Below are 27,498 nucleotides of genomic sequence, written 5' to 3'. Positions count from 1 at the left end.
CATCTAAGACTGAAAACATAAACATATTGTGAATATATAAACCGATTTCAAGTTTTTAAGTAAAACCTAAAATTTCGATCTTCATAATTTTTGGAGCTGCAGTCATTTCAACACCAATGCTACCAAATAATGGCAGTAAAGATTAAGAATTTTCCTTAGCTCTTCCTTCACTCTAGTGGTCTTTTGGATTTTTGCAATCAAGATCTAAACTCTTGCACATATTTAGCAAGACCATTAAAAAACTTTCAGTCATATATATGTTTTGAAACTTAAACTGGACTTCAGTTTTAATTAATTCCTGACAGACAAAAGAACAATGCTTCTCTTACCTAAAACTGTAAGACCATTTGATTTTTTCCCTATGAATTTATTTAAAATACAACTAGCCTAGAATACTTCTTCGATAAATCATGTATATTAATTATATACTTTTAAAAAAGAATATCCTTATATATTTTACAACTTCAGTTTTGTAGTAGATGCTCGTGCTTTGAATGAAATTAAATGATACTCAGCTTTTGAAGCTTTTCTTCATAAGGAAGATATTCATATGATGTGACCATTTCAATTTTTTGCAGTCATTTTCCAATATCCTTGTGAAATTACATTCAGTATTCTAGTATTTATATGGTCAAGATATAGTGTTGTTTTATTTTCTGTCCCTTTTGATATGAGCACTGAGCTTACATTTTTTTTATTATACCTCTATAGTCTTTGTGAGATTTCTGTTGTTTAGAATAGAATAGAATAGAATAGAATAGAATAGAATAGAATAGAATAGAATAGAATAGAATAGAATAGAATAGAATAGAATTTATTGGCCAAGTGTGATTGGACACACAAGGAATTTGTTTTGGTGCATATGCTCTCAGTGTACATAAAAGAAAAAGAAAAAAGAAAAGAAAAAAAATACATCAAAGGTACAACATTTACAACACAAATGATGGTCATAGGTTGCAATTTAACCCTTAATGATAGCAACAAAAAGTTACAGTCATACAGTCATAAGTGGAAAGAGATTGGTGATGAAAACGATGAGAAGATTAATAGTAGTATAGATTTAGTAAATAGTTTGACAGTGTTGAGGGAATTATTTGTTTAGCAGAGTGATGGCCTTTGGGAAAAAACTGTCTAGTTGTTCTGTTGTGTCTAGTTGTGTGTAGTTGTTCTGTTGTGCAGTGCTCTATAGCGTCGTTTTGAGGGTAGGAGTTGAAACAGTTTATGTCCTGGATATGAGGGATCTGTAAATATTTTCACGGCCCTCTTCTTGATTCGTGCAGTATACAGGTCCTCAATGGAAGGCAGGTTGGTAGCAATTATTTTTTCTGCAGTTCTAATTATCCTCTGAAGTCTGTGTCTTTCTTGTTGGGTTGCAGAACCGAACCAGACAGTTATAGAGGTGCAAATGACAGACTCAATAATTTCTCTGTAGAACTGGATCAGTAGCTCCTTGGGCAGTTTAAGCTTTCTGAGTTGGCACAGAAAGAACGGTCTTTGTTGTCCTTTTTTGATGATGTTTAGGATTTTATGTTTAGGATTTTATCCTTAAATATACATATTTTTTTCTTGTGCATAGATAGATAATTTTTTTGATACATAAAGATCAGTGCTTACGGAATAGAGTTCACTGTTAATACATAGAACTCATCATAATACTATAAAAGTTACAGGGTGATTTATTTTTAACTGCTTTTTCAGGCAAAAAGCTCTCTCAAGGTTTTTACAAACAGGATCATAGAACAGTTTAAAACACGGGTGTCAAACTTGCAACGTCTCATTGCCACGTGATGTATCGCAATTTTTCCCCCCTTTGCTAAACTGGGGATGGGGATGGCCAGCGCATGACGCATCCAGCCTGTGGGCTGTGAGTTTGACACCCTGGTTTAAAAGAAAAAAGATAGTTCATCATAAAACATTTCATTCCAAGTCAGCTATTGTGTTTTATGAATTCTATGAATTTAATTTTTGTTGTGATATGTATATATTATATATGTATTTATGTATTTTCAGATGCAACCGAAATAAATATTTTTCAGTGGCAGAATAGAGAGTCTACTCCTGAAGAAGAGGAAGCTGCAGTTAAACTGCAAGCTATATGGAGAGGAACCTATATCAGGCTATTGATGAACAGCAGAAAACCAGGTCAGGGTTCTCCAAATTAATCTTTTCACTATTTTTAAAACAGTGGGAGTTTTTAATGGGATATATGGGGTGAAATTTATCAGGAGAAATATAAAATTATTTATTATTAATTCTTTCATGATGTGTCAGAGAGGCATCCAAGCAGCTTATTATTCATTAAACGAAAGACAGAAACTAAAACATAATCCCCTTGGGAAGAAGTCTTACGAGAAATAAAAAAAAGTATATTAACATGGAGACAGATTCAGAAGTTGCCACACAACTGCCAAATTTAATTCCCATAAATATGCTTGTAGCACATTTTTAGTCAAAGCTCAGTTTACTTGAAACTGCATACAATCAGCTAATAAGGATCCAATTATTAAAATTTCCAGGTATAACTTTCTGATGTACCACCAAATTAAAAAATGTGAGTAAAACATTTCTGTAAAACATCTGGGCAATTATTAGTTAGACAACAGAAAGTAATAAATGCTACTCAATTACACTAATTACTAATATTAAAACTATCCTTCTGAATCATCTATTAATTAGTTTGAATGACTACTCGTGATTATTTTATCTATCCATTTTCATACGTCACACATAAAAAAAGAAAAAGATTTATTTTTAAACAACCCTCAATATGTCACATAAAAAAATTTCAAAATACAAAATTAAGATTTTGTAATTATCATAAGAAATAAAAAAAAACTATTCTACAAAGACTACCAGAAAGGATGTACTGAAAATGCTGAAAAGGGACTTTTCTCCTCAACCAAAAGGTGTAACTCCAACTTAAGAAATAATAAAAATATAAAAGTAAACAGACTACTGTTTATTGATCTTTTGATCCTGGGGGGTCAAAAATGTCAGCAGCTTCCAGAACTGAGAATTTATTTAGCCAATATCTAGGCTGAAAATGTAGTTGGATATAGAATTATACTACTAAATGTGCCTCATTACACATCTTATGTTTCTGCACTATACCACAAAATCATTATTTTCATACCTTTCAATTTGAAGGGAATAGTTTCACAATGTGAATGTACTTTGAAAAATATTCAGGAAGTCGCAAGTCTGTTTTCTGTCCAACTCTTGAAAAAGACAGCTTTGGGGATACAAGTGATCATGAAAAACATGATCACCACCACTCAAGACTGTGAGATCACACAAGCAAAGTCAGTTTGATTCATATGTGCATGGATAAAATATTCAGATATTTTAAAGTTTAGCCTAGAATCTTGACTTATTTATAGAATTAGATAGAAAGTAATTTAAATCTATACAATACTTGGATAATACAAGTTATCACTGCACTACAAATATTTACCGTACATTACATAATGGTTTATTTTATTTTTTTCCTTTTGTAATTTTAGGCACAAGGGACAATGCTAAAGTCAAAGAAACACTTCAAAAGTTGTGGGCTGTAATTGAGCCAAATTTTGAACAATGTTCTTTGATGTTTTTGAGGTAATATATCTCTTGCAATATCATATTTGTCAAACCCATGTTTCCCTTTGTGGGAAAAACAGCCTTTCATAACGTGGTAGCCACCCACAGTTTGATGTAAGATGAGTAGGTATATAAATGTTTTAAACAAATAAATAAAATAGTCATTGTTATTTAATGTTATGTGTTTGCATGGCCTGTGTTCATCTTATATTGCAGAGGTAACATAATTGTTTCACCATTGTCTCTGTTAATATTTTGGTATTGTTTCGTGCTATCTTTTACAGAGATATATTTAAAAGTAAATGTAAGTCAGTTGAAAAATATCGTTGCTATGAAGATGAATGGACTAAGACAACTTTTGCTGATTATACTGTAACTTACGGGGATCAACAAGCAAATGTTTGGTTTGTAGTCTTCAGGTAAGTTTATTATTGAGTTAGATATAACCCACCAGCAATCTGAAATGACATTTTTTTTACAGTTAATTCTCTTAATACACCTGAGACCCAAATATTCACATACTGAAATTTCCTATTATATGTTTCCCTGTCCTAATCTCAGATATATTAATATGCTGCCTTATAACTAAAAATATACCCTTTCAGGCAAATCTTTTTTTCTGTTAAATATTCTTTCAGTTTCTGCTTTCCAGATCACAAACATGAAACAGTAAATTTCATTATAAACAAGTTAAGTCGGAGATATGGAAAAAAACTTATTAAATGACTTCCTCAGTATTTTTTATTTGAAAAGTAAAGCAATATTTTTCCCCATTGACCTGGGAAATGAACATTAATAAAAAAAATTAAAAGTCAAACTTCTTTCTAAATTGCTATACTCAATGGCTACTTCAGAACCTTTCAATCTAATGTACATTTCCTATCTCAACTGTCCAATGAACTGCAGGGCAATTCTTAGCAGCTTATATAAACCAAAATGTTTATTTAAATAAATATTGGTTTAGTAGCAGAGTTTTACAGTATTTCAGTGTGAAAATTTAACAGCATTATGGATATCCTACCTACTACCTGACACTATCTGATTTTGTGGTCTCTTCTCAAAATCCCCAAAGCTTTAACCAAAAACTGCCTATTATTGAGCTCACCCCATTCCTAAGAGGTCTGTAAGCGGCATGCATAAGAGCACAAACGTGCCTACCGTTCCTGTCCTATTGTTTCCTTTCATTATATCCAATTAATATAGTTATTACATACTTATGCTTATATATATGCTTATATATTATATAGTTACTTTCATGCTTATGCTTATATATACTGTTGTGACAAAATAAATAAATAAAATAAAAAAATATCCATGGAAACAAATTAGGAATAGACTTACTCAAAAAATCCTAATATAATCCTAGTATAAAAGATATATAAAATATAAATATAAAAGAAGTTATTTTTAATTCTTCTTGTAGGGAAATATTTCACGTTCCAGAAGACATGATTATTGTACCAAAAGTTTATTCAACAGTACCAACCTGTGTATTGCATGTTGTTGACAATGACACATTACAGGAAATTCCTCGAGTCTTTCTCAGAGTTGCACCGTATCTTTACACAAAGAACAAGGTGAGATATATAAACATTTTGGTACTAATCTTCATATTACTGCCATTCTTTTTTTTTTTTGCTACACCCAAACACACACACACATACACACACCACACACAAAGACTGTGTAATACAATCCAAACTGAAGATTCAATATTAAAAGAGACTGATTCAATATGTGATGACAAATTGATTAGACTAAAACTGCTTTGATCTTTAATTTAAATGTTTAATTTAAGAATCAATACAAAATAAATTCATAGATAGTCTATCCTAGAAAAACCTCCCAATTCTTGAAAGCTTTCATTTTTAAGTATCATCTTAAACATTTCAGTTAATTAACTTTTTATTTTAGAAAGGCTATACTTTCATGGCTGAAATTCAGACTGGTGAATCACCTGTGCCAGCTGGGAAAGTAAGGCTTCGGCTCATAAGTTCTTACATTCCTCTTCCATTTCTCTCTCGTGAAGCTGTAAACAACATGTTTGCTGTTAAAGAAGTTAAAGACTATTATCTACCAAATGATAAGCATATTATATTCAGGTAAAATATGAAAAAAGATTAGTAATAATAGTAATAGTAGTAGTAAACATTTTATGCACAGAAATAATTTTTAGTATGTAATATCAGAGGACTGAGCAAGTATTTGAAAAGGAGTATTTCACATGTAGAGATGCTCAGGAGCAGCTTACAAAGCAATTGTGGAAACCTGGAAAAAGATGCAATTTACACACCCGTTCTCTATGTGTGTTGGTGGGGTGGGGGGTATAATAGTCAAATGCAGGTGATTCTACAATTAATAATGGGATGAAAGGTAATAAATACTAACAAATAGACTAAAAACTACTTCAGTTCAGTTTGCAGTTCTTTCCACCATGATCAGTGCATTTCATTACAGTATTTTTCTAATGAATAATATTAATTAAACTATTAAAGATTAAGGAAGATGATCTAATATTGCTAGTTTTAGAAATATTAGAGGCAGTATGAATAAAAGAATAGCTTTCCAGTTCCAGTTTTTGTTATTGGCTAGATAAATATATAATGAGTACATTACTCTACAGATGTGAGTGTTAAGTTCATGCTGTAAATAAAAAGAAGAGTGATGGCCTTATAAACTATTTATTTCTTTTCTGTGGAGATAATTCAAAAATTGTATTCCCTATCAGCAGTCAGATTTTTCCAGCATAATTCCGTCCTACATGTACAGATCATACCTAACATAAGAAACCTAAAGCTCTAACAAAGCAAAAGAATTAAAATTCTGCAAAGACCTTGGAAGCTGTGGGACATATGTTAAGACTCCCTTGAGAACACCTTGTTTGGTAGAAATTATTCAAGACAACCTTCCCTAATCTGGTGTCCTTGGTGTTGGACATCAGATTAGGGAAGGTTGGATTGGCTCTCATATCCCAGTCATTAGTTGTGCTTGGAGGAGGAATTATTGGAGACATAGTACAAAATATCATGTGGGGATAAAATTTGGAAAAGTTATTCAGCGTACTTATTTATTCTGTTGTTCATTCTCACTGAGGTGTTATTACTAATCTGTAGGAAATAACTTTCACTTTCTTTTGAGTCACTTTTAAATATTAAATGTTAAATCCATTTTCACTTTAATACTGTAACTTTGGTGTTCTACTTATTTGTGTAGCAGCAAGTAGGTTTCTCTCTCTCTCTATATATATATATATATATATAATGTTCATATCATTTTCACAACACTTAAAAACTGTTTCCTTGAATAAAAATAACATAGAATTTGACTTGTTGAAAAGAATTACATATGACATTATTATTTATTTATTTTCTGTCTTGATTTTTCCCCCCTTTAGATATTTTGTAAAAGTTACAATGCCACTTATTGCTACTGTGCAGGTACAGACTTCTAAATTGGATACTATAATTAAACTACAAGTTCTGGATTCTGAAGAAGAGATGGCAAGCTCTACTGGAAAGGGTCATGTTATCATTCCTGCATTTCATTTCATATCTTCTGAAAGGCCGTTAAGTAGTCTGTGTCAGTATTCCTTGATTTTGCTAGATGATAATAATGATCATGATCATGGTGGTCTTGAATGTATTTTTATGTATGTATATGTAGTAGCAATGCACTTCCCATGTAACCTGCTTGTCTCTTATAGGAAGTTAGTGCCTGATGCTGTCATGGTCACCAAATATTTGACTCCTCTTTTTGCAGTCTTTTATATTATATATCCATAAATCAACTCCAGGAAGATTTTATTGAATATTGTAAGCCTCAGATCTGAACCATACATAACAAAACACCTAAAACTATATTCTTTCATTTAGCTGGAGCATCCTAACAATTTCCATTAATCAGTCTTTTCACTGAATCCAATCCATAATATTGTGTCATGAAGCATTAAAAATTGAAGAATGGTAGAGGACGGGAAACTCTAAATTTTCTAAATTCTTTGGTATGACCTGAGCATAGCTCATAAAATCATCTGCTACAATGTCCTACCTGACAATGACTACTTCAGCTTCAGCCACAATATGCGAGCACACAATAGATACAAACTTAAAGTGAACCGCTCCAAATTTGATTGCAGAAAATATGACTTCAGTAACAGAGTTGTTAATGCCTGGAATGCACTACCAGACTCTGTGGTCTCATCCCAAAACTTCCAAAACTTTAATCTAAGACTGTCTATTGTTGACCTCACTCCATTCCTAAGAGGTCTGTAAGGGGCGTGCATAAGAGCACCAGCGTGCCTACTGTCCCTGTCCTAAAGTTTCCTTCATTGTATTCATTTTATGCTTATACTTATATATATTATCTAATATGTACTTGACAAAATAAATAAATAAGTAAACTCCATGATGACTGTAATCCAGGAATTTAGGGTTTCTCGAATGTTGCCATATTGCAATTCTCTAAAATTATAAATTAATTTGTGTGACACATTCCCACCTTTGAGGTTTGGATTCACAATAAATAAATAAATAAACATGTTCAATTTGAATCATTTTAATATATATCCAAAAGGTTCTCAAACTTTGTGATACCACAACTGCTCCTTGGGCGTGTGTAAGCAAAATGAGAACCAAAAGAGTTCTTGTTTTGACAACATTCCCATTCTTCTTGGGCAATGCTACTGAAATTGTTTAAAAATGTAATCTTTGCTCGAAATTGCTAGCATCTCTCTGACTTATAGTTTGATTACTCCAAAGTAATTGAAGCAGTACATTTTTTCACATCTCTTCAAAGAAACATGTTTTGCTTGCGTTTGTTTCTTCCAGTAGAATAATTAGTTTTGAAGTATAAGTAGAGACCAGTGAATCACAACCCTTTAAAAAAGTGAATCATTGAAAATATATTTCTCTTGGGAAGGGAATCCCTTGTTTGAGAATGCTTGTCTTTATATAAGTAACTTACTTTATCAAGATCATTGTCGGAGACCATTCTTTATGTGTGTGGTGGCACAATATATATGAATTCTCAACCCCATAGTCAGATATACAGAGGCCTGTAGACTGTGCACTTAGGTTGATATTTTCAAATGGCAGATTTGTCTGCAGTAAACCTATGACCAAATGGTAATAGATCTGGAAACATACAGGATGATCATATTTATCCATTTTTGTTTGTATCTCCTCCATTCCATTTTCCAAGTCCTGATTACACTGGTTAATTTCCTCCAAGCTCTCATCCAAAACGTCCCCATTTTTTATCAATTCGTATTTTTGAATAATTAAATACATTCTTTCTGTGTAATCCTGTATAAAGTCACGAATCCATTCTTCTGAAAGAACCTTCATGGCAAAGTTCTTGCTGAAAATCCCCTTATGAAATACTTAAACAATGTAATATAATCCAACAATCCACAGTCCAACACAATAAGATAAAATCTCCATTCAGTTTCGATTTCGCAGCAAGGCTCCTTTCCTTTCCCTTTCCTTTATCGCTCTACTTTCAGTTGCTCTCAAACGCCATTTTAAACAGTTAAAGGAAGGGGGGAAAATTTCTTTTTTTAAAGAAGGTGGAAGTCAGGAAATCAAAAATACTTGCAAACCAATAATTGTTCACTCATGCTTCTTCCGTCTGCTTATAGAAATCCACAAAAAGAAATCAGTTGTTAGCAGAAGTGGACACCTTCCTCTTTTCCTGCTTTTGCAGGAGCGCGCTGAATACTGGAGATTAAAGGAGGATTCAATGGGATTCGACCTTTCGGGACTTTGCATAACAAAAACAAAGCCCCTAGGGGAATCTACCACTCTCCCCCCTGTTCTTTCTCTCTCTTTCAACCAGAGAGGGAAATTGAAGCCGGGAACAGCTGTTCGTTGCTGTTTTCACTGGCTTTTACCATATCCAGTGCGGAGTGCCATAAATTAGCACCCAGCGAGAAAGGTGGCGCCAAGCGGAAGTCCATTAGGTCTCACTTTTACCTTGGAGCAGATGAGATATGATCTGGTGTTGGGAAATGCTTCTATCAGTACAAATAGAAGAGAATATTTGTACCCCAGGGTTGAATTGTGAAATCCTTGGTGCTCTCTGAGTATAGTTGTTTTCTTGCAAATATTTAATTAGCCAACTAAGTAACATCATCACTGCTAGAAGAGAGTAGAATTAGGTGTTTTTTCTATATACTAGAGGCTTGCCCTGACAGTGTTGGTGGGAGTGTTCTTGTGGTTCCTTGATTAGGCTATTGTTTACTGTCAGCTTGTTTGTCTGACTTGATAATTCCTTGACTAGCGATATTGTTAAGTTCTTCTTGGTCTAGTATTGTTTAGCTCAGGGGTCTCCGACCTTGGTCCCTTTAAGACTTGTGAACTTCAACTCCCAGAGTTCTTCAGCCAGCTTTGCTGGCTGAGGGACTCTGGGAGTTGAAGTCCACAAGTCTTAAAGGGACTAAGGTCAGAGACCCCTGGTTTAGCTCACAGTTGGTCTTTCTTTGCTTAGCTGTGTGTTGATTGCTGGCAAGATGTTTTGGCCTTTTGTTTCCGTTTTGGCTTTCTGATTGTCTCTGTTGCATGGTATGTAGATGTTGTTTATCTTTGTATGTTTGTTGATGGCTGATTTGTCTGAGTTCCAGGAATACTCTAGTGTTTTTAGTCGTGGCTTGGTCTAGGATGCTCACAGTTTCCCAATAATAATTTAAACTTATAATTATGGTCTGTCCATGTGTTGGAAATGAAAGAGTTTTCATGTCTTCTGATTGCTGGTTGGTGTTCACGGATGTGCTCTGCTAGTCTTCTTCCTGTTTATCCTACATCATGTCTGTTCTAGTCCTTATACTGTATGCTGTAGATGTCTCCTGTTTATTTTTCTGGGGCTGCAGGTCTTTTGGTTTATTTAGGATGTTTTGAAGGACTTTGGTTGGTTTGTGTACTATGGTGATGCTATTTGCCACCCTTTTTTCCTTTGGACTCAAACTTTGTTTATCAGACTATTGCCTAGGCTGCAGCTCTTTCTCCTGTCTCCCAAGGTCATTTCCACATGCCATTACATAAACCTCCTGCGATCTTCAGTACTTATGGTATCCTTCTAGACTACTGGTTTTAGAGCCTGTTGCTGAGGCAGGCAGGTAGGTCTCATCAGTGATGACAGGACAAGGAGAGGTCAAGCCTTCGGGCACTCTGTTAGAGGGTTACCTCAGAGTTCAGTCCTTCTATTGTGTTTAGCATCTACATTAAACCACTCTGAGAAGATTTCTGCTGATTCAGGATGAGGTGCCATCAATATGCTGGGTAACTCCACCCACCCCAGGCCCACTTCAAGATGTGATAGAAATTCTAACTCAGTGCCTAGGAGCTATCAGAATTTGAGTGGGGAGAAACAGAAGCAAGGCTCAACCAAAAACAAAACTGCTGTTAATTTAAAAGCCAGGACTAACTTTGCCTCTTGAATTGAATTGTTCATCCCCAGAGAGAACAGGCTTGCAATCTAAATTGAATAAATAAATATGTCATGGACTCAGAACTTCTATCAGAAAAGCAGATGGAAGTCAAGGCCATGTGGGCTTTAATCTAGTGCACCAGCTGCAGCCTTAGCTGGTACATGAGGTATTGAGAATAGTTGCTTGTGTTCTTACCATCTCCCAGTTAGATAACTATATTTCACACGACACAGGAATGCTTTTGAGTACCAACCAGAAACTTCTGATCCAAAATGCAAGAGTTCATGTGCTCACTGGCCAGTGGTGGTGCTACATTATTACATCATTACTGCAGGAGTTTGCATGGTTACTAGTATGTTACTGAGTACAATGAAGAATTCAATTGCTTTAAAATCCTATATGGTTCAGTCCTTGAGCATTTAAGAAGTTCATTCTCCCAGATGGAGTTTGGCCACCTGATCAAGATGACCAAGAGCATCTGCTAAGGATCTCCAAATACCAGGACGTGCAGCAAAAGGATCTGTTCTCTGTGAGGGTTTCCTTGCTGAGGTGAGAATGAACTTCATTTTCATGGTCTTCTGGAAACTGGTAAAAATCTAGTTCTTCTGGAAGGCCTTTAAGAATTTACTATGGAGTTATTGCCAGCAATATTAGTCTTAATTATGTACTTGGTGTTCTCTGAGCTTGGTTGTTTTTCTGCAGATGTTTCACTACCAGAATAGGTAATTGAAGAAGTGGAATTTGTTAGTTGTTTGTGTATAGTTGCTTTCCTGCCAGTCTTGGTTGGAAGTTTTTCTTGAAGATTATTTGATTTGAGTATTGTTTCTTCCTTGATTGTTCCTGGTGCTGCTTGTTGCTTATCAGATGTTTACTAAGGAAGATGTTCCTTGATTTTTGATTATATCTTTTAATTGGGATGTAGATGGAGTTCTCTCTGGTCTACATATTTTTGTATTCTTTGTTTTTATTTTGGTATCTAATAGTCTAGACTCCATCAGAAACAACTAGTTATTTCTACTGGTAGAACTTTTACACATCATATATTTTGGTATATATTTTAAAATTCCAAGTTAAGATTTTAAAATATTTTCACACTAAAGGAATTTTAACTTTCAAAAATACTTTTAATATACTTCGCTAATGTTTGGCCATGCTGTATAAGGCTTTTTGGGAACGTTTGTGATGACATGTGTAAATGTAAATGATAAACGGGATCAACCAACAGATCAGTAACAAAAAGATGTTTATACAATATATATGATAAAATATTATTTAAAAATGATACTTGTTTGAATCCTTTAAAATTATTCTTCCTTTCTCAGCAACAGCAAGTAAAGGTGGTGTAGTTCAAAGCACACCCAAAAAAGAAGCTGAAGTTGTAGCCCCTAAGAAAAAAGGTACAGTAACAGCTCAGAAGAACGTTAAATCTTCGGCTAAGGTATCACAGGAAGGCTCAGTTTCAACAGAAGAAGACATTCCCGCTCTTCCTACCATTGATGAGAATTTGCTTCAACAGGTGAAAGATATGAATGGATATTTAGAACCTTAAATTCTTTCATGGGGGAATAAACATCCGATCCCAAATTTGTTATTATGTGTCATTTCACCAAGTTTTAAGATGACTCGGCATTTTGTAAAACTTGGTGCCATGAGATTTTCTCACAAGCATGGTAAAATTTCGCTACAAAGAAAACGACCCTGATTTCCATGCATGAATTTTGCACACAGCTTTACAACTATACCTCCGTTTTGATCCTTCCAAGCTCTTTCTCTTTTCCCAAGGAATGGCTAAATCTTTTTGGTTATTTTAGTAATGTCATCTGGTTTCATTTCCACATGATCTGCAAAAAAAGGTTTATTTTCAGAAATTATTCAAATGCAGGAATGTATATTAAATTATGGGTGTTATCAAAATGTTTTATCTGAAAAGCAATAAAGACTGAACTTTAACAAAATGCCATGTTCTGTGTAATTAAGATATTGATGTTTGTGATTCTAGTATGGTTATTAAATTAACAATTTATGAGATTTAATATTATTGATTTTGGCTTTTTGCTAAGATATTATAGTTCAATTACCATGGATTTTTTTCTTTATTTTTATGTTATAGCCTAGATTTCTCATTGCTTATATCTTAGCATAGAGGTTTTACAGTGAACTATGATGATATACAGTTGAACTAACCAAAATAATATTAACCTTAAAGAATAGCAAATTCAAATGAAATTTAAATGAAGCTAGAAGTTACTACTGACAGATATGTTGTTTTTATATAACTACCCTGTTTCCCCAAAAATAAAACATCCCCTTATAATAAGCAGGCTTTTGAGCACATGCGCTAAAATAAGCCTCCCCCCGAAAATAAGCCCTCCCTGAAAATATTTAAATGCAGAGCTGGAAATCCGGTAAGATGGCAAAAGGAGCCCCATCTTGTTCCACACACCTCAAAATAATAAGAAATCCCTGAAAATAAGGCCAAGTGCTTATTTCGGGGTTCCAAAAAATATAAGACTAGGGTCTTATTTTCAGGGAAACATGGTATCATAGTCAAATTCATCAAACATTTTAGTTGTTCTTTCTTTCCATTTTCTGAAGCTACTGTAATGGTTTAAGATAGCAGTCAAGGAGGATGTTATTGATTTAAACCAATAACTTTATATATGAAATAGTAATATATTGTTTTTCAATTTTACAGACCCACAAATATATCATACAAGCTTCCGTGTTATATAATAGTTGGCCACTTACTGAAAGTCAAATTGTATTTGTTCAGGCTCTAAAAGAGTTAGAAAAAAATGAAATCAAAGGTAAGTCACCTTTGGTATTTATTCTGTCTTGAGTACAAGGGTCATTGTGTTAAAACCAGGGGTGAAATGCTACCAGATCGGATCGGATTGGGCGAGTAGGTAGCAGAGATTGGGACTGGTTCGGAGAACTGGTAGCAACCTCTGGCTGGCCACACCCCCGAACCAGTCTGCGGCCTGCAGCCATGTGTGAAGGCAGGCAAGCAGAAGGCCATGTGGAAGGCAGGAAACTGAGGAAAGCATGGCAGGGCTGTAGGGAGAGGATCTAGAAGGTAAGCCAATGCTGGCAGTGGGGGAAGGGAGGGAGACCCACTGTGCTCAGCCTTGGGGGGATCTGGCAAGGCTCGCTCACCTTTTGGGCATGGTGCGCTCGGCTTTTGTGCTTGGCTATCACGGGGCCTTTGGCTGACTGCCACCCGCTTGCCTCCCACCCACCCACCCCCGCATCCAGCCCATGATGGAGAACGCGCTGCTTCTGGGCTGGGCCACCCACCTTCAGGTCCCTGAAGGGCAGGGTGTGCTCTGCCGCCGCCATCGGCACTGTGGCGACACAGGAAAACTCCCTGGTGCAGCGCAGTTTGGGGATGGTGGGAAAGCCCAGGCAAGCTCTGCTGCCGCCCCTGCCACCACCGCTGCTGCCGGGAGCATCCACGTGGGAAAATTCCCAGTTCTGGGATGGCAGGAGAGCCCAGGCAAGCTCTGCTGCCACCGCCACTGCCACTGTTGCTGCTGCCAGGAGCGTCTGGGCAGGAAAACTCCCCGGGAAGGGCTCTGTCTATGTGCCCAGACAAGGGGTGTGTGTGTCTGTGTATGTGTGTGTTTGCATGTGTGTGTGTGTGAGAGAGAGAGAAAGAGAGAGAGAAAGAGAAAGAAAGAGGAAGGGAGAGAGAGAGAAAGAGAGAGAGAAAGAGAAAGAAAGAGGAAGGGAGAGAGAGAGACGAGAAGGAAGGAAGGAAGGAAGGAAGGAAGGAAGGAAGGAAGGAAGGAAGGAAGGAAGGAAGGAAGGAAGGAAGGAAGGAAGGAAGGAAGGAAAGCAAGCAAGCTTATGTTGTGTCTGTGCCCCCCGAGCTGGGCCTGCTGCCAAAAGTGACTTGGACAGTGAGGGGGAAGGGCCGTCAGGACTTACCTCAGGAGCACCGGCTTCCCTGGCTCAGCTCTAGGAGCCAGAAGCAGGCCAGGTGGAGGAGGGAACAAAAGAAGCAAGGGTGGGGCAGGCTCAGGAAGTGCTGAGTCATGGAGCCACACCCCACAGGATATAAAAGACAGCGAGAGCTGCTGTGTCTCTTTGTAACAGGCAAATCCACTGATTAAGAGCTGAAGTTTGTTTTTGGATGACTCACCAGCGTCGTGGAAGATAACGGATGCTCTTGGCAGACGCCGGCTATTCTGCTGCCAGAACTGATAGTGCCGGCTAATTAAACCATCACTCAGACAGAGGCGAGGGAGGACACAACAGCTTATGACCACAATTGTGCCCCAAATTTTAGTTGCTAAGCAAGAGCATTATTAAATGAGTTTCACCACATTTTACAAGTTGGCCACACCCACCCAGTCACATGATCACCAAGCCACGTCCACCAAGCCACGCCCACAGAACCGGTAGCAAAGAAAATTAGATTTCATCCCTGGTTAAAACTAACTCTTAATAAGCTTTATTATTTCATTTATTTCCAATAAATCATGACCTTTTTGTGTGACTCTCAATAGTTTATGTAAAAGTAACAAAAACACAGCTAACCATAAATAACAATAAAAGGAACAAACCACTTGAAATGACTACAAATAATATTCTATCATCCAGTCGTAATAAAAATCAAAAACTCCAAAGTGATGGAAGTTCTGAAAAAATACTATCCCTCTTCATTCACCTCTTAAATGAGGGAGCAAAATTAAAGCATCCATTCTTGGAATGACCAGATTTTATAAATGTATGTGAGTCAGTTTATGATAGTGTTAAGAGTGGATTTGCAAGGAAAATGAGCATGGAAGAAAAGGAAAGGAGTAAAAGCACAAGTCCTGATCAAGATCATACTAAAATATAAATTAATCTCTCAACTAAAGAAATATTAAGTAGAAAGAAGAAAAGAGGGTGCATAAGGTGCTTGGGATAGTGTGAAATGAATTATGCGAATGGCAAATAGGAAAAAAAGAGGCTTGAGGAAATGATGAAATGAAAGAGGCTGTGGATTGCAGGGAAATGCAAACAAGAAAATAATTGCTACAAAAAAGAAGAGAAATATTTTCTACAAAGCATGGAGAAAAGGATATCTTGCATAGAATAAATCAAATACAGCACCAAACAAATGGCTGTTTTGTGGAAGCATTCCCCACCCAAAATAGATGAAGACTGATAAACAATAGACTTCCAGCACTTTTGTGTGTATTGTTATACAAAATAATTATCTTAAGAGGAACATAAAAATAAATTTAGGGCAACTAGAATGGGATATCTAAATGTGTATGATGAAAACAAAAAGAGATGAATGAATGCTGAATGAAAATGGATTGAATACAAATGTGAGAGATCAGCATAAAGGAAATACATTGGTTTCTAAGGCAGAATGAATGATGTTAGATCACAAAGTGACTATATTAAGAAAGAGCAAATAAGTTTAGAAAAAAAAACTCAAGTCACACAACTTTAACATGTGCATGTTATAAGCAGATAAACTAGAAAATTAAAGATAAATGTACACAAACATACATTATAATGTAGCCAGATAATTTTAGAAAATATGCATAGTTGGGAATAAAGGTATTGAAAGTGATGTGCATATCTTATTCATGTTGCAGAATACTTAAAATAATATAGAATAGAACTGAAATAAACTGTCAGGAAAATTAGAATGTGTTTCAAACTAAAACTGACAAATTCTGTTATGTCTACCCAAATACACTTTACTGGTAATTTCCAGAACATTGTGCATTAATAAAATGTCTGCTTCAGATCTTAACATTTCTTATTTCCTAATATAAGGCAACAGTGCCATCTGCAGTAAACTATTATTGTCTGGTTTAACTAGCTAGAACAGAGCACATAGATCATTTTTTGACATTTTTAAATTAATGGAGAAAAAATATAAATTTTAGAAGTTGTCTCCTGGTTTAATTCCAGTAGAAAACGTATATATTTATGCTGGGAAATGAATGCTGAAGAGAAGACATAATTTTAGTTTAAAATATTGCCCAACAATGCCAGCAAAAGGCAGAGAAAACAAGGCATAATGAAACCATTCCCAATAGATGAGTTTCCAGTTCTATTTGCAAACTTCCAGTGAAGGGGAAGAAACCACTCCATGCAGTATGAATTCAATCAGTCCAATCAGTTCCACTGTTTGACAGCTCTTACTGTCAAGAAGTTCTTCTGATATCTAATCTGTATCTACATCCTTGAAGTTTGATTTCATTAACAGAATAACAGAGTTGAAGGCGACCTTGGAGGTCTTTTAGTCTAACCCCCTACTTAGGCAGGAAACTCTATACCATTTCCAACAAATGGTTGTCCAATTGTGCCTTAAAATCCTCCAGTAGTCCTCTTTTTCTCTGGAACAGAAGAGTTCCAAACCCTCTGCAGCAGTGTTCCTCAACCGTAGCAACTTCAGGATATGTGAGCTTCCATTGTGCTGACTGGGAAATTCTAAGAGTTGAAGTCCAAGGTTGCTAAGGTTAAAAAACATTCTCTACAGTGTGACATATAATTGAAGATAGCTGTCATGTCCCCTCTCCACCTTTTCTACAAGCTGAACGTACCTAGGTATTTTAACCATTCCTCTGGATGGATCAACATATAAAAATAGAAGGGAATTACACTCTTACTGAAGTAAAACTATTGGAAGAAGAATAAGAATGACTAAGAATCCCTCCTCCTGTTTGTGTATAGATTGCGATCATCCTTCAGAATTAAATTTCATCCAATTTGAGGAATTTCTTTGATGAAGGAACTTTGAATGATCATTATAAAAAAATTGTTTACAAATGTAGACTTTGAACAAAAAAAGAGTGTGGAACAAACCTATTAATATCATCACAGTAGAATCTAAAAATGATGTTTAAAACACCAGTGATATTTTGAGGATTTATAAAAGGAAAGCTTCCTTCCTGTTTTCACCCATGCCTCCCTTCCCATCCTAGCTTCTTCATCAAGAGTTTGAGGATGAGTTAGCTTTCCCCCCCCCCCTCTACCATGCTTCATCTGTGTTTCTTGATATGGGCAGAATATGGTTATCCTTGTGTGCTTGCAGCACAGTCATGTGAGCAAAAAAAATTCCACACCTGGAATACTGCGACCAATTTTGGTCACCACACTACAAAAAAGCTGTTGAGACTTTGGAAAAAGTTCAGAGAAGAGTAACTAAGATGATCAAAGGCCTGGAGACTAAAACTTACGAAGAACAGTTGCAGGATTTGGGTTTAGCTAGTCTAGAGAAAAGAAGGACAAGGAGTGACATGACAGCAGTATTCCAATATTTGAGGTGGTCAAATTATTCTCCAAAGCACCAGAGGGCAAAACAAGAAGCAATGGATAGAAACTAATCAAGAGGAGAAGCAACCTGGAATTAAGGAGAAACTTTCTAACAGTGAGGACAATCAGTAGAACAGCTTGCCTTCAGAAACTGTGGGTGCTTGGTTCGTACTATCATATGTGGTGGACATACCTAAAAGCCAAAAAATATTGGACAAAAATACATGCATGGCTGGAAAAAATAGTAAACAACATATTGATTTTTTTAAATTTGCATTTATATCCCACCCTTCTCCGAAGACTCAGGGCGGCTTATACTATGTTAGCAATAGTCTTCATCCTATTTGTATATTTATATACAAAGTCAACGTTGGGTATTTTATCAGATAAGTATAATAAAGGAAATGCATATTTGATCTTACATGTACTGACTGCAGCTAGAATTGTATTTGCACAACAATGGAAAAGTGAAGAGACCCCAACAGATGAAAATGTGATTAAAAAATACTAGAATGTGCAGACACGGATTAGGCTAACACTTACAATTAAGGAAAAGAAAGAAACTGAATACTTTTTGACCTGGGACCTATTTTATCAATGGCTAGCTGACAAAAACAGGAGCTAGAAACAGGGAAATATATGGAAAGGATCAGTGATATAAGGAAGATATGTTAAAATGGTTAAGTAAACGTTGTTGTTGTTGTTGTTGTTGTAATGAATACTGTTGTAAACATTTTGATTATTTCCCAAAATTATTTGTACCCAACAAAGTTACCATTTAACTGAAAATGGAATTTTTATATGTTATAAAATAAAAAAAAAACTTGAAACAAAAAAAAAAAGAAATTGTGGGTGCTTCATCACTGGAGGTTTTTAAGAAGAGACTGGACATCCACCTGTTTGAAATGGTATAGGATCTCCTGCTTGACCTCCAAGTTCCCTTCCAGCTCTATTCTATTCTAAATTCTTGAACAAACAATAAATGTGCATTTGAGATACAACACATTTAAAAAGGAATACTTTTAAGAGAAAATACATCAACAAGAAATATTGTCAAGGTTGCTTAGTGCAAAAGAAGTCAAATCAAAGTGGGGAGCTGTCCCACTCATTGATGAACCATTTGGATGGAGAGTGAAAAGTTGAAAGAAAGATTCTAAATGGAGCAGATTTTCATTTTCTCAAACTTTAGCTTCATTGAACATCAAGAAGCTCACTTCCATACATAGGAAAAATTATTTTAAGTGCCTCAGAATCATCATGGAAAATTGTTTTATATAATAATTTGTGTAGAAATGACTTATCTTTTCAGTCATCAGTCTTTGGATATGCCTCCACTTCTATTATTGACGATCTCTTTCCAAATTAGTGGTGGGCCAAATGCTCAACCCATTTCCCCCCAGTTTTATGAAAGAGGGTAGGCCAGAAACTTCAAAGAGTTCCCTATGTTGCTTCAGTTGTGTCCAGCAGATTCCATAAAACTAAAAAATATATACATCATAAAGCTAAAAGAGAAATAACTCTTAATAATTATTTCCAAATATGAGATATATTTTAGCCTCCTTTTCTGGATTTTTAAGCCAAGAGTCCCTGACTCCACTCAATTTTATTAATTAAATAAAAATTTTGAATGGAATATTGCCACTTTTATGTTAGCTTTGTAGACTTGTCTCAATGTTCCCGTGTTTCCCTGAAGATAAGACCCTGTCTTATATTTTTTTTGAACCCTGAAATAAGCACTTGGTCTTATTTTCGGGGAGGTCTTATTATTTTGGGCCGTGTGGAGCAAGATGGGGCTCCTCTTGCCGACTAACATGATTTCCAGCTCTGCCTTTAAATATTTTCGGGGAGGGCTTATTTTCTGGGGGAGGCTTAATTTAGCGTGTGCACTCAAAAGCCCCGATTGGACTTATTATTGGGATGTCTTATTTTGGGAGGAACAGGGTAATTTTTTGAATGTATGTGGAATGTATTTTGCATATATGAATAGGTACCTCATCGGCATAAGACCACAGAATAGGAACTGTATTCCAAAGTTGTCTGTTTATCAGAAAGTTGCTTCTGCTTCAAATCTTACCCTGTGCACCCTAAACATTTCCCCGGTCGGCTCTGGGTGGAAAGGGACAGGAAGTCACACTGCATGAAAAGAACATTCACTTAATGTTGATTATAGCTCTGTATACTTTTGTTATGCCAAATATGAATCTGAAAAAAGATATTCAAGCACAAATGTTTGAAATGATGAATGTTTAAAATTGTCATTTGAATAAAATTATATGCAGCTCGTCCTGTTGAGAAACATGAAGAGAATATATCTGTCTTAAGTCCAGACATCCATAGCAATTTGGAAAGTCAAAAGTCTGCAGGTTCTTCCAAAACCACTAGAAAAACTAAGGAAAAAACAACTGATAAAACAGAAAAGGCACCTAAAGAGAAACCAGCAACTGTTGTTAGACCAGAACCACAGGTAAGAATAAATTACTGTAAATTGTAAATGTCCAAAGCAAGTGCAGATTTCTTAAGGTTTACTTGTTAGCCTATTCCTGTCTTCCACATATTAGAGTTAGACAGGAAAACAGAAACTGTAGCATCACACAGTCACATCATTACTTCCTAGTTGTTGTGACCCAGGCCCAAGTAGTTAGTAGGAAACTCAGTCAGTGTAAAAACAAACAAACTTTATTAAAATAGCTGAGAATTAATTCATTCTCAGCATAATCCAACTAAATTAAAGCAAATTCCTCCCAACACAATTCCTCAGTCCTATCACCAACCTTAATCCAATTAGGCAAACTGCCAAAAAGGCCTTTCTTGTCAAAAGTTCAAAAGACACCGATACAAAACAAATGCAACAAGACAAAGCTGTCAACATTGTTTTCCGGCAAAGAGCCCAAACACCATTGCTGGTCAATCATCTCTTGGCCCTACCCGAGTCGTCCTCTTTGCTTGAGCTGCTCTTGCCTTCTGGCAGCTCTTCTCATGCATGCATTGGGAGCAGGCTGCTCCTGTTCCTCTGCCTTACTATTGTCAGCCTCTGGAGGCTCTGGAGTCCGCACCTCACTCCCCAATGGCCCTGGCCCCACCTCTGCCTCCAATGCAGAGCCCTCATCTGGGTCTTCCCCAGCTTCCAGGATTGGCCCATGTTCTTCCTCAGCCTCATCGCTATCTGACTCATTTGCCAGCTCCGCAGGCTGCTGGCAGACCACAACACTAGCTAGCTTCCAAAAAGCAAAGTAAATGTGGAAACCAGCAGATAGTCACATGTTATGATTACATGATGATTTGCTTAGGAACTACCAGTGATTCATTTAACAACTGCAACTGGGACTGTTGTTGTTTCTCTTAATGACTGCTTCAGTAATTTAGCAGTAGACTTGCCAGTCCCAATTAGGATTGTTAAGTGAGGATTGCATTGATGATTCATATAAGAAACTGACAAATATGTTTTTAAAATTCAGATTGCATAGCTTAGATTTTTTTAAACTGAACATTGATGTTGTTTTGTGAGATGGGTGAAAAGTTGGTGCTGATTCTCAGAGATGACATAGGAAGATTTTTCAATCTTTACATGTTCCAACAGTGCACTCGTCACTACTGTAACTTCAGTCCATCCATCTTGCTGCTGGTTAACTTCTGGTCACAAATCTTATCTTCTTCCCATTAAATTGCATCTAATATATGAATTCCTTCAGGTTGTATTTTAACATGGTTTGATTTCATGAAGGTCTTTTGCTCATTAGAGTTAAATCCTAGTTCACTGGCTCAACTTCATATTTAGCCTAGTTTTTGCTAGTATTAGTTAAGACATGCATTTATCAAAAAACATCAGTGAACAGCATTTGCCAATACAGGTAGAGGTACGAACAGCCGTTGAACAATTGTTCAGACTTATGAATGCACCCCAAAAGTGCACTTTACTACAAAGGCCACAAAATTGCAGCCTACAGTCATGTGAAGGTCGGCAGTTCAGCAGTTCAAATCCCTAGTACAGGTCTCCTGCATGAGCAGGGGGTTGGACTAGATGACCTCCAAGGTCCCTTCCAATTCTGTTACTGTTATTGACCAGGATTCAATCACTCCTGAAGCGGTGACTATTTTAGTTCAGTGACTACCTTTTCTTGCCATGGTTCTGACAGGCAATTTCTGAGACCCATATGGTTGGCATGTTTTTTTCCCCTTGTTCACATGAACAATCAATATTGGAGCCTTTGCAGTCGGCCTACCTTTTTTTTTTCCTCCTCATTTCTGCCAAGTAGAGGACTAGAAGAGTGAATCTCTTGTTGCTGGCTCACTTGCTGCTTTTGTTGCTGTAGCCTTGAGGACTAGACTACTATATTTGTAAGTTTCTTTTTCATTATAATGTTGCACTTGTTTATCAATACAAACTGCTTTTGATTGGTTAATGGAGTTTTTTGAATTGAATACCAATCAATATGTAGCAACACAGCCAACCAATCAGTTTGCAACAGCTAGGCCTGCAATTCAAAAAACACCCCCCACACCAGTATTTATAGAGAAACAGCAGTTAAAATCCACACTTTGCTCACATAAGAACAAAGCCAAAGCCTGAAGATGATGAGTGAGATCTCATCAAAACGTTGCCTAACTACTTCCAATCTTACACGGGAAAAGACCCGAACATGCCAAAACCTGCATACATATACCTGTGAAAACCTACAAACACACACACACACACACACACACACACACACACATATATATGTATATGAATATGAATATATATGTATATGAATATATATATATATATATATTTGTTTTCTGAGGTTTCCGCGGGTGTTTGTATGTAGGTCTTTGGTTATTCAGGTTTTCTCCCACGTAAAATTGGAAGTGTCTTGGCGACGTTTCGACGAAGTCTCATTCGTCATCTTCATATATATCTTTGTATTTGTTTGCATTTGCTTTGGGATTCCTTGCAGAATTACAAGACAGTGTCTTCAGAAAGTAGATTTGGTATTGGAAAGTTCTTTTGCATTCTACTGTACTTTCTTATCATGTAGTTTGAGATAGTTTTTGGAAAGACTACTTACACAGTACTGTACTCTACTGTGTACTGTGTTTGTTTTTGCTTTGAGGATTAGTGTGTACTACTATAGATTGCTTGTAGAACAGCTGATGGGAGGGCAGTAGTGGTTCCCTCCAGCGGCTTCACTAGAGCCCTGCAAATTAATTCCCCCACCCCAATTTAAGTCCAGGCACTTGCCTGGAGTTGCTGCAGGCCTTCAGAGGTGGAGGGCCACCTGGCCTTTCCAAAACAACTGATGGGTGGGCAGTAGCTTTCCCTCCGGAGAGGCTCCACCTGGAGAGCCCTGCAAATTCTTTAGCCTCTGGGTTCATTTAATGATGGCAGTAGTCACTTAACAACCAAAGCAAACCACAAGCCCAATCTTCATTATTTAACAACCTGGTTGATTCGCTTAACAAGCAAGGTAAAAAAAGTCATAAAAATGGTTCTGATTCATTTTATGAAATTTTGATTTACAACCCTAATGGGCAGGCTTCTTTAGAGTTGTATCTCGAGGATTTCCTATATTTATCAATGCAATTCTATCACAATAGTTCTCTGGGAGACATTCTGAATTTGAAAATCGGTGGATACAGAGCCACTTCTGCCTGTCTGCTTCTGGTCTGTGTACTTCTTTTACAGCAGTCGGATCCCAACAAACCCTTCTGGATTTTGCGCCTTGTTGTTGAGCAAAATGAGACGGATGCAGTTGATCTGAAGAAAGATACTGAGAGAGCAGATGAGATCAAGGCTATGAAGCAAGCTTGGGAGGCTGCAGAACCAGGGAGAGCTATCAAGGTAACAGGGTCATGCTTTTATTCAATATGTAACATGAAAACTACTGAGGCACAGCAATTCCTACCTGAAAAAAAAAATACAATTCCCAAGAATGATTTATCAGTGCCAAATGCAGGAAATACATAGAAGATTTAGGATTAGGGAAATAACGAATATAACCTCATTTTTCTGTCTTTGAAGTCTGTTGGTGCTGATAGCTGAAATAAAATCTAAATTTCAAATAAAGAAACTCCTGAATTACACTATAGACTTTTGAGTTAGGAAGACACAATAGGCTGATCTTGACAGCTGTAATGATCACTACATATAATTGAAAACGAACATTTGTATACAACTTGGAGACGGTTCTTCATACCTTATAGTAATACGGGTAGTCTTCAATTTCCTACCACAATTGAGTCCAAAATTTATGTTGCTATGTGAAATATTTGTTAAGTGAGTTTGGCCCTATTTTACGACCTTTCTTGCCACAGCTGTTAAGTGAATCACTGCAGATGTTAAGTTAGTAACATTGTTGTTAAGTGAATCTGGCTTCCCCATTGACTTTGCTTGTCAGAAGGTCACAAAAGCTGATCACATGACCTTGGGACATTGCAACTGTCATAAATATTAACCAGTTGCCAAGCATCTGAATTTTGATCACGTGCTGCAAAGGACGTAAGTGTGAAAAACGGTCATTAGTCATTTTTTTCAGTGCCATTGTAACTTTGAATGGTCACTATGTGAACTGTTATAAGTTGTGCACATCAACATAAAATTAGAAACCTAAGAATTAAATCTTAAGAACATTTAAATCTGAAATAAAGCTTGCTGATTTCAACAAGAAATATACCTGAATTATTTGCATGATTTTTTAATGTGCTCACATTGATCTGATTGTCTGGTGGTTTCACAGACACAGTTGGCAACAATATAGTTGTTTATCTTTTCCTTTGTGCACGGGACTGAAATATTAATTTCCCCCTATTTTATTTTATTGCAGAATCAGGCATTCATTTCATCACAAAAATAATAAAATGCAAAATATTTTGCCATAAATTGCAAAATATTTTAAATTCAGTATTAAGTTTAACGAACTCATTGAATTCATTAGGGAATGTCTGAGTTAACAAACATTAGATTGTGCTACACAAAAGATAAACTTCTTGCTACTTAAAAGTTTATATTTATGTCAAGATTGTTGTTCACTAATTTAGATTTACAATCCTTACTCCAATACTATGTTCAGCCTGTTAATTATATCATCATTTTCTCCATCACTATTAGGCTGTATTCAGTGGTTTACTTTAAACCCATTTTAATGTGAAATATTAATTGAGTTGTTATCAGTAAGTCTGCTTCCACCTGAAATCAGCTCATAGTGACTATTAGACATGTCAATATTTGGCATCAAATGAAAGTGATTTGTCCCTGCCTTCTTCCAGGATTTTTAAAATATATATTTCCCAGCAAAGTCTATTGCTTTAGGATTTCCTAGTGATCTTCCATTTAAGTATTGAATAGATCTGACCCTGCTTAACTGTTTCAAGATGAGTGAAGGTCATCTAGTTCTACCACCTCCTATGATGCTATTCTCATTAGCAATGTGTATTAAATCTACAAAATATGTTGTTTGTTAAATGTGATCATGTCCATGCATTCACTGAAAGCAGAAGATTCTACAGATAGATTTTAGGTCCAGTCCAGAAAAGCTCTTCTTAAGAGAACATTCTGCACATTCAAACTCATTACAAATGCAATATACTACTCAAATTACAAACAAAATCTTCTTATAGTTTTCTGCTGAGAGTTACTCATTTGTTCTCATTTCCAATTGCTTTAAAAACGGCTTTATTGTGTGTGTTAGTTTAATGTACCCGAAGTTGTTTTTATTACTCAACTGCTAGCTGTTAAACAACTCTTGAGTTGCATAATCTAAAGGCAAAAATATTGATATTTTTGTTTCTGGTGCTGTCATTTCAAACACAGCAGCTGAATGTTGTGACATGAATCATTCATCCATGTGTTTGCTTTCATCCAATGACTCATATTTTCAGTTGCAAAGCAAATAATAATTAAACTACTCAGCCCAAAACCTAAGCTGTGTTATTTCTGGCCACATGCTACTAATGTAAACCAAATCCTAACAGATTAATATCTTCAACACAGCTACAATTGCATATACCGTATACAGGCCAATATCAATAAAGGAGAATATAGCTCAGGTTTGAAATGAGAGGTCCTTGGTGCTCTCTGGTTGTTTTCTTGCAGACATTTTATTACCCAAACTAGATAACATCAGCACTGATGATGATACCTATTTTGGGTAATGAAATATCTGCAAGAAAATAAGCAAGCTCAGAGAGCACCAAGGACCCACCATAGGTCAATATAGTTAAAGTAGCATTATAAGGAATTTGCCATGCTCTGGAACCAGAGTCTTTGAAGCTGGATAGTCAGTTTCTAATTAGGAGAACAACCATGGCAAAGGAGCATTTGATGTCTTATTGACTAGGTTTCATCCTTTCCTGCCAGATTGAAATCTCAGTTTATGTATTGGCTTGGGACCAAGGACTTCATAATTGCTGGCAAGACGACTAACAGGAGAGGATCAGCAAAATCTGGATTGGATATGATGCCAGTTTATGGTTCACACATCTATTACAAAGCCATATTTTTTTGTCACTGATGACTCTTTGTTGTTTCATTCTTCATCTGTGCTACAACTTTTTACATTGGACAACTTTAGCTATGTGATTTCATATCCTCCTTGGTTTTGATACTCCCAATTAATAGTTAAAATTTGAAGTGGCAAGTAAATACAGAGGAGGAGCAAGAAACTGAAAGTCATGTAAAAGTCATGGTAAGGCCACACGTGGAATACTGCATGCAGTTTTGGTCGCCACGATGTAAAAAAGATGTGGAGACTCTAGAAAGAGTGCAGAGAAGAGCAACAAAGATGATTAGGGGACTAGAGGCTAAAACATATGAAGAATGGCTGCAGGAACTGGGTATGTCTAGTCTTATTTTATTTTATTTTATTTATTTATTTTGTCACAACAATATACATAAGCAGAAAAAAATACATGTCAAATACATAAAAAATACATAAATAAAAAATACATAAGCAGAAAAAAAGAAGGACTAGGGGTGACATGATAGCAGTGTTCCAATATCTCAGGGGCTGCTATAAAGAAGAGGGAGTCGGGCTGTTCTCCAAAGCACCTGAGGCAGGACAAGAAGCAATGGGTGGAAACTAATCAAGGAGAGAACCAACCTAGAACTAAGGAAAATTTCCTGACAGTCGCAACAATTCATCAGTGGAACAACTTGCCTCCAGAAGTTGTGAATGCTCCAACACTGGATGTTTTTAAGAAGAGATTGGATAACCATTTGTCTGAAGTGGTGTAGGGTTTCCTGCCTAGGCAGGGGA

At 36.2% G+C, this 27,498-nt stretch overlaps 1 protein-coding gene across 1 annotated transcript in view; it reads left to right on the top strand.

Moving 5' to 3' along the window:
• Window positions 1-27,498, top strand: part of ADGB (androglobin) — a 91,872-nt gene that overhangs the window by 56,197 nt on the left and 8,177 nt on the right. The window contains exons 22-31 of the mRNA XM_058170072.1: window positions 2,011-2,142; window positions 3,504-3,597; window positions 3,864-3,998; window positions 5,003-5,156; window positions 5,494-5,681; window positions 6,974-7,158; window positions 12,325-12,518; window positions 13,698-13,809; window positions 20,548-20,732; window positions 23,931-24,086. Coding sequence (XP_058026055.1) covers window positions 2,011-2,142; window positions 3,504-3,597; window positions 3,864-3,998; window positions 5,003-5,156; window positions 5,494-5,681; window positions 6,974-7,158; window positions 12,325-12,518; window positions 13,698-13,809; window positions 20,548-20,732; window positions 23,931-24,086 — 1,535 coding nt within the window. The remainder of the gene's footprint in view (window positions 1-2,010; window positions 2,143-3,503; window positions 3,598-3,863; window positions 3,999-5,002; window positions 5,157-5,493; window positions 5,682-6,973; window positions 7,159-12,324; window positions 12,519-13,697; window positions 13,810-20,547; window positions 20,733-23,930; window positions 24,087-27,498) is intronic.

Source organism: Ahaetulla prasina, chromosome 1, assembly GCF_028640845.1.
Source record: "Ahaetulla prasina isolate Xishuangbanna chromosome 1, ASM2864084v1, whole genome shotgun sequence".
NCBI classification, from domain to species: domain Eukaryota; kingdom Metazoa; phylum Chordata; class Lepidosauria; order Squamata; family Colubridae; genus Ahaetulla; species Ahaetulla prasina.
The sequence above is the reverse complement of the archived record's forward strand: the minus strand, read 5'-3'. Positions and strand labels throughout refer to the sequence as shown.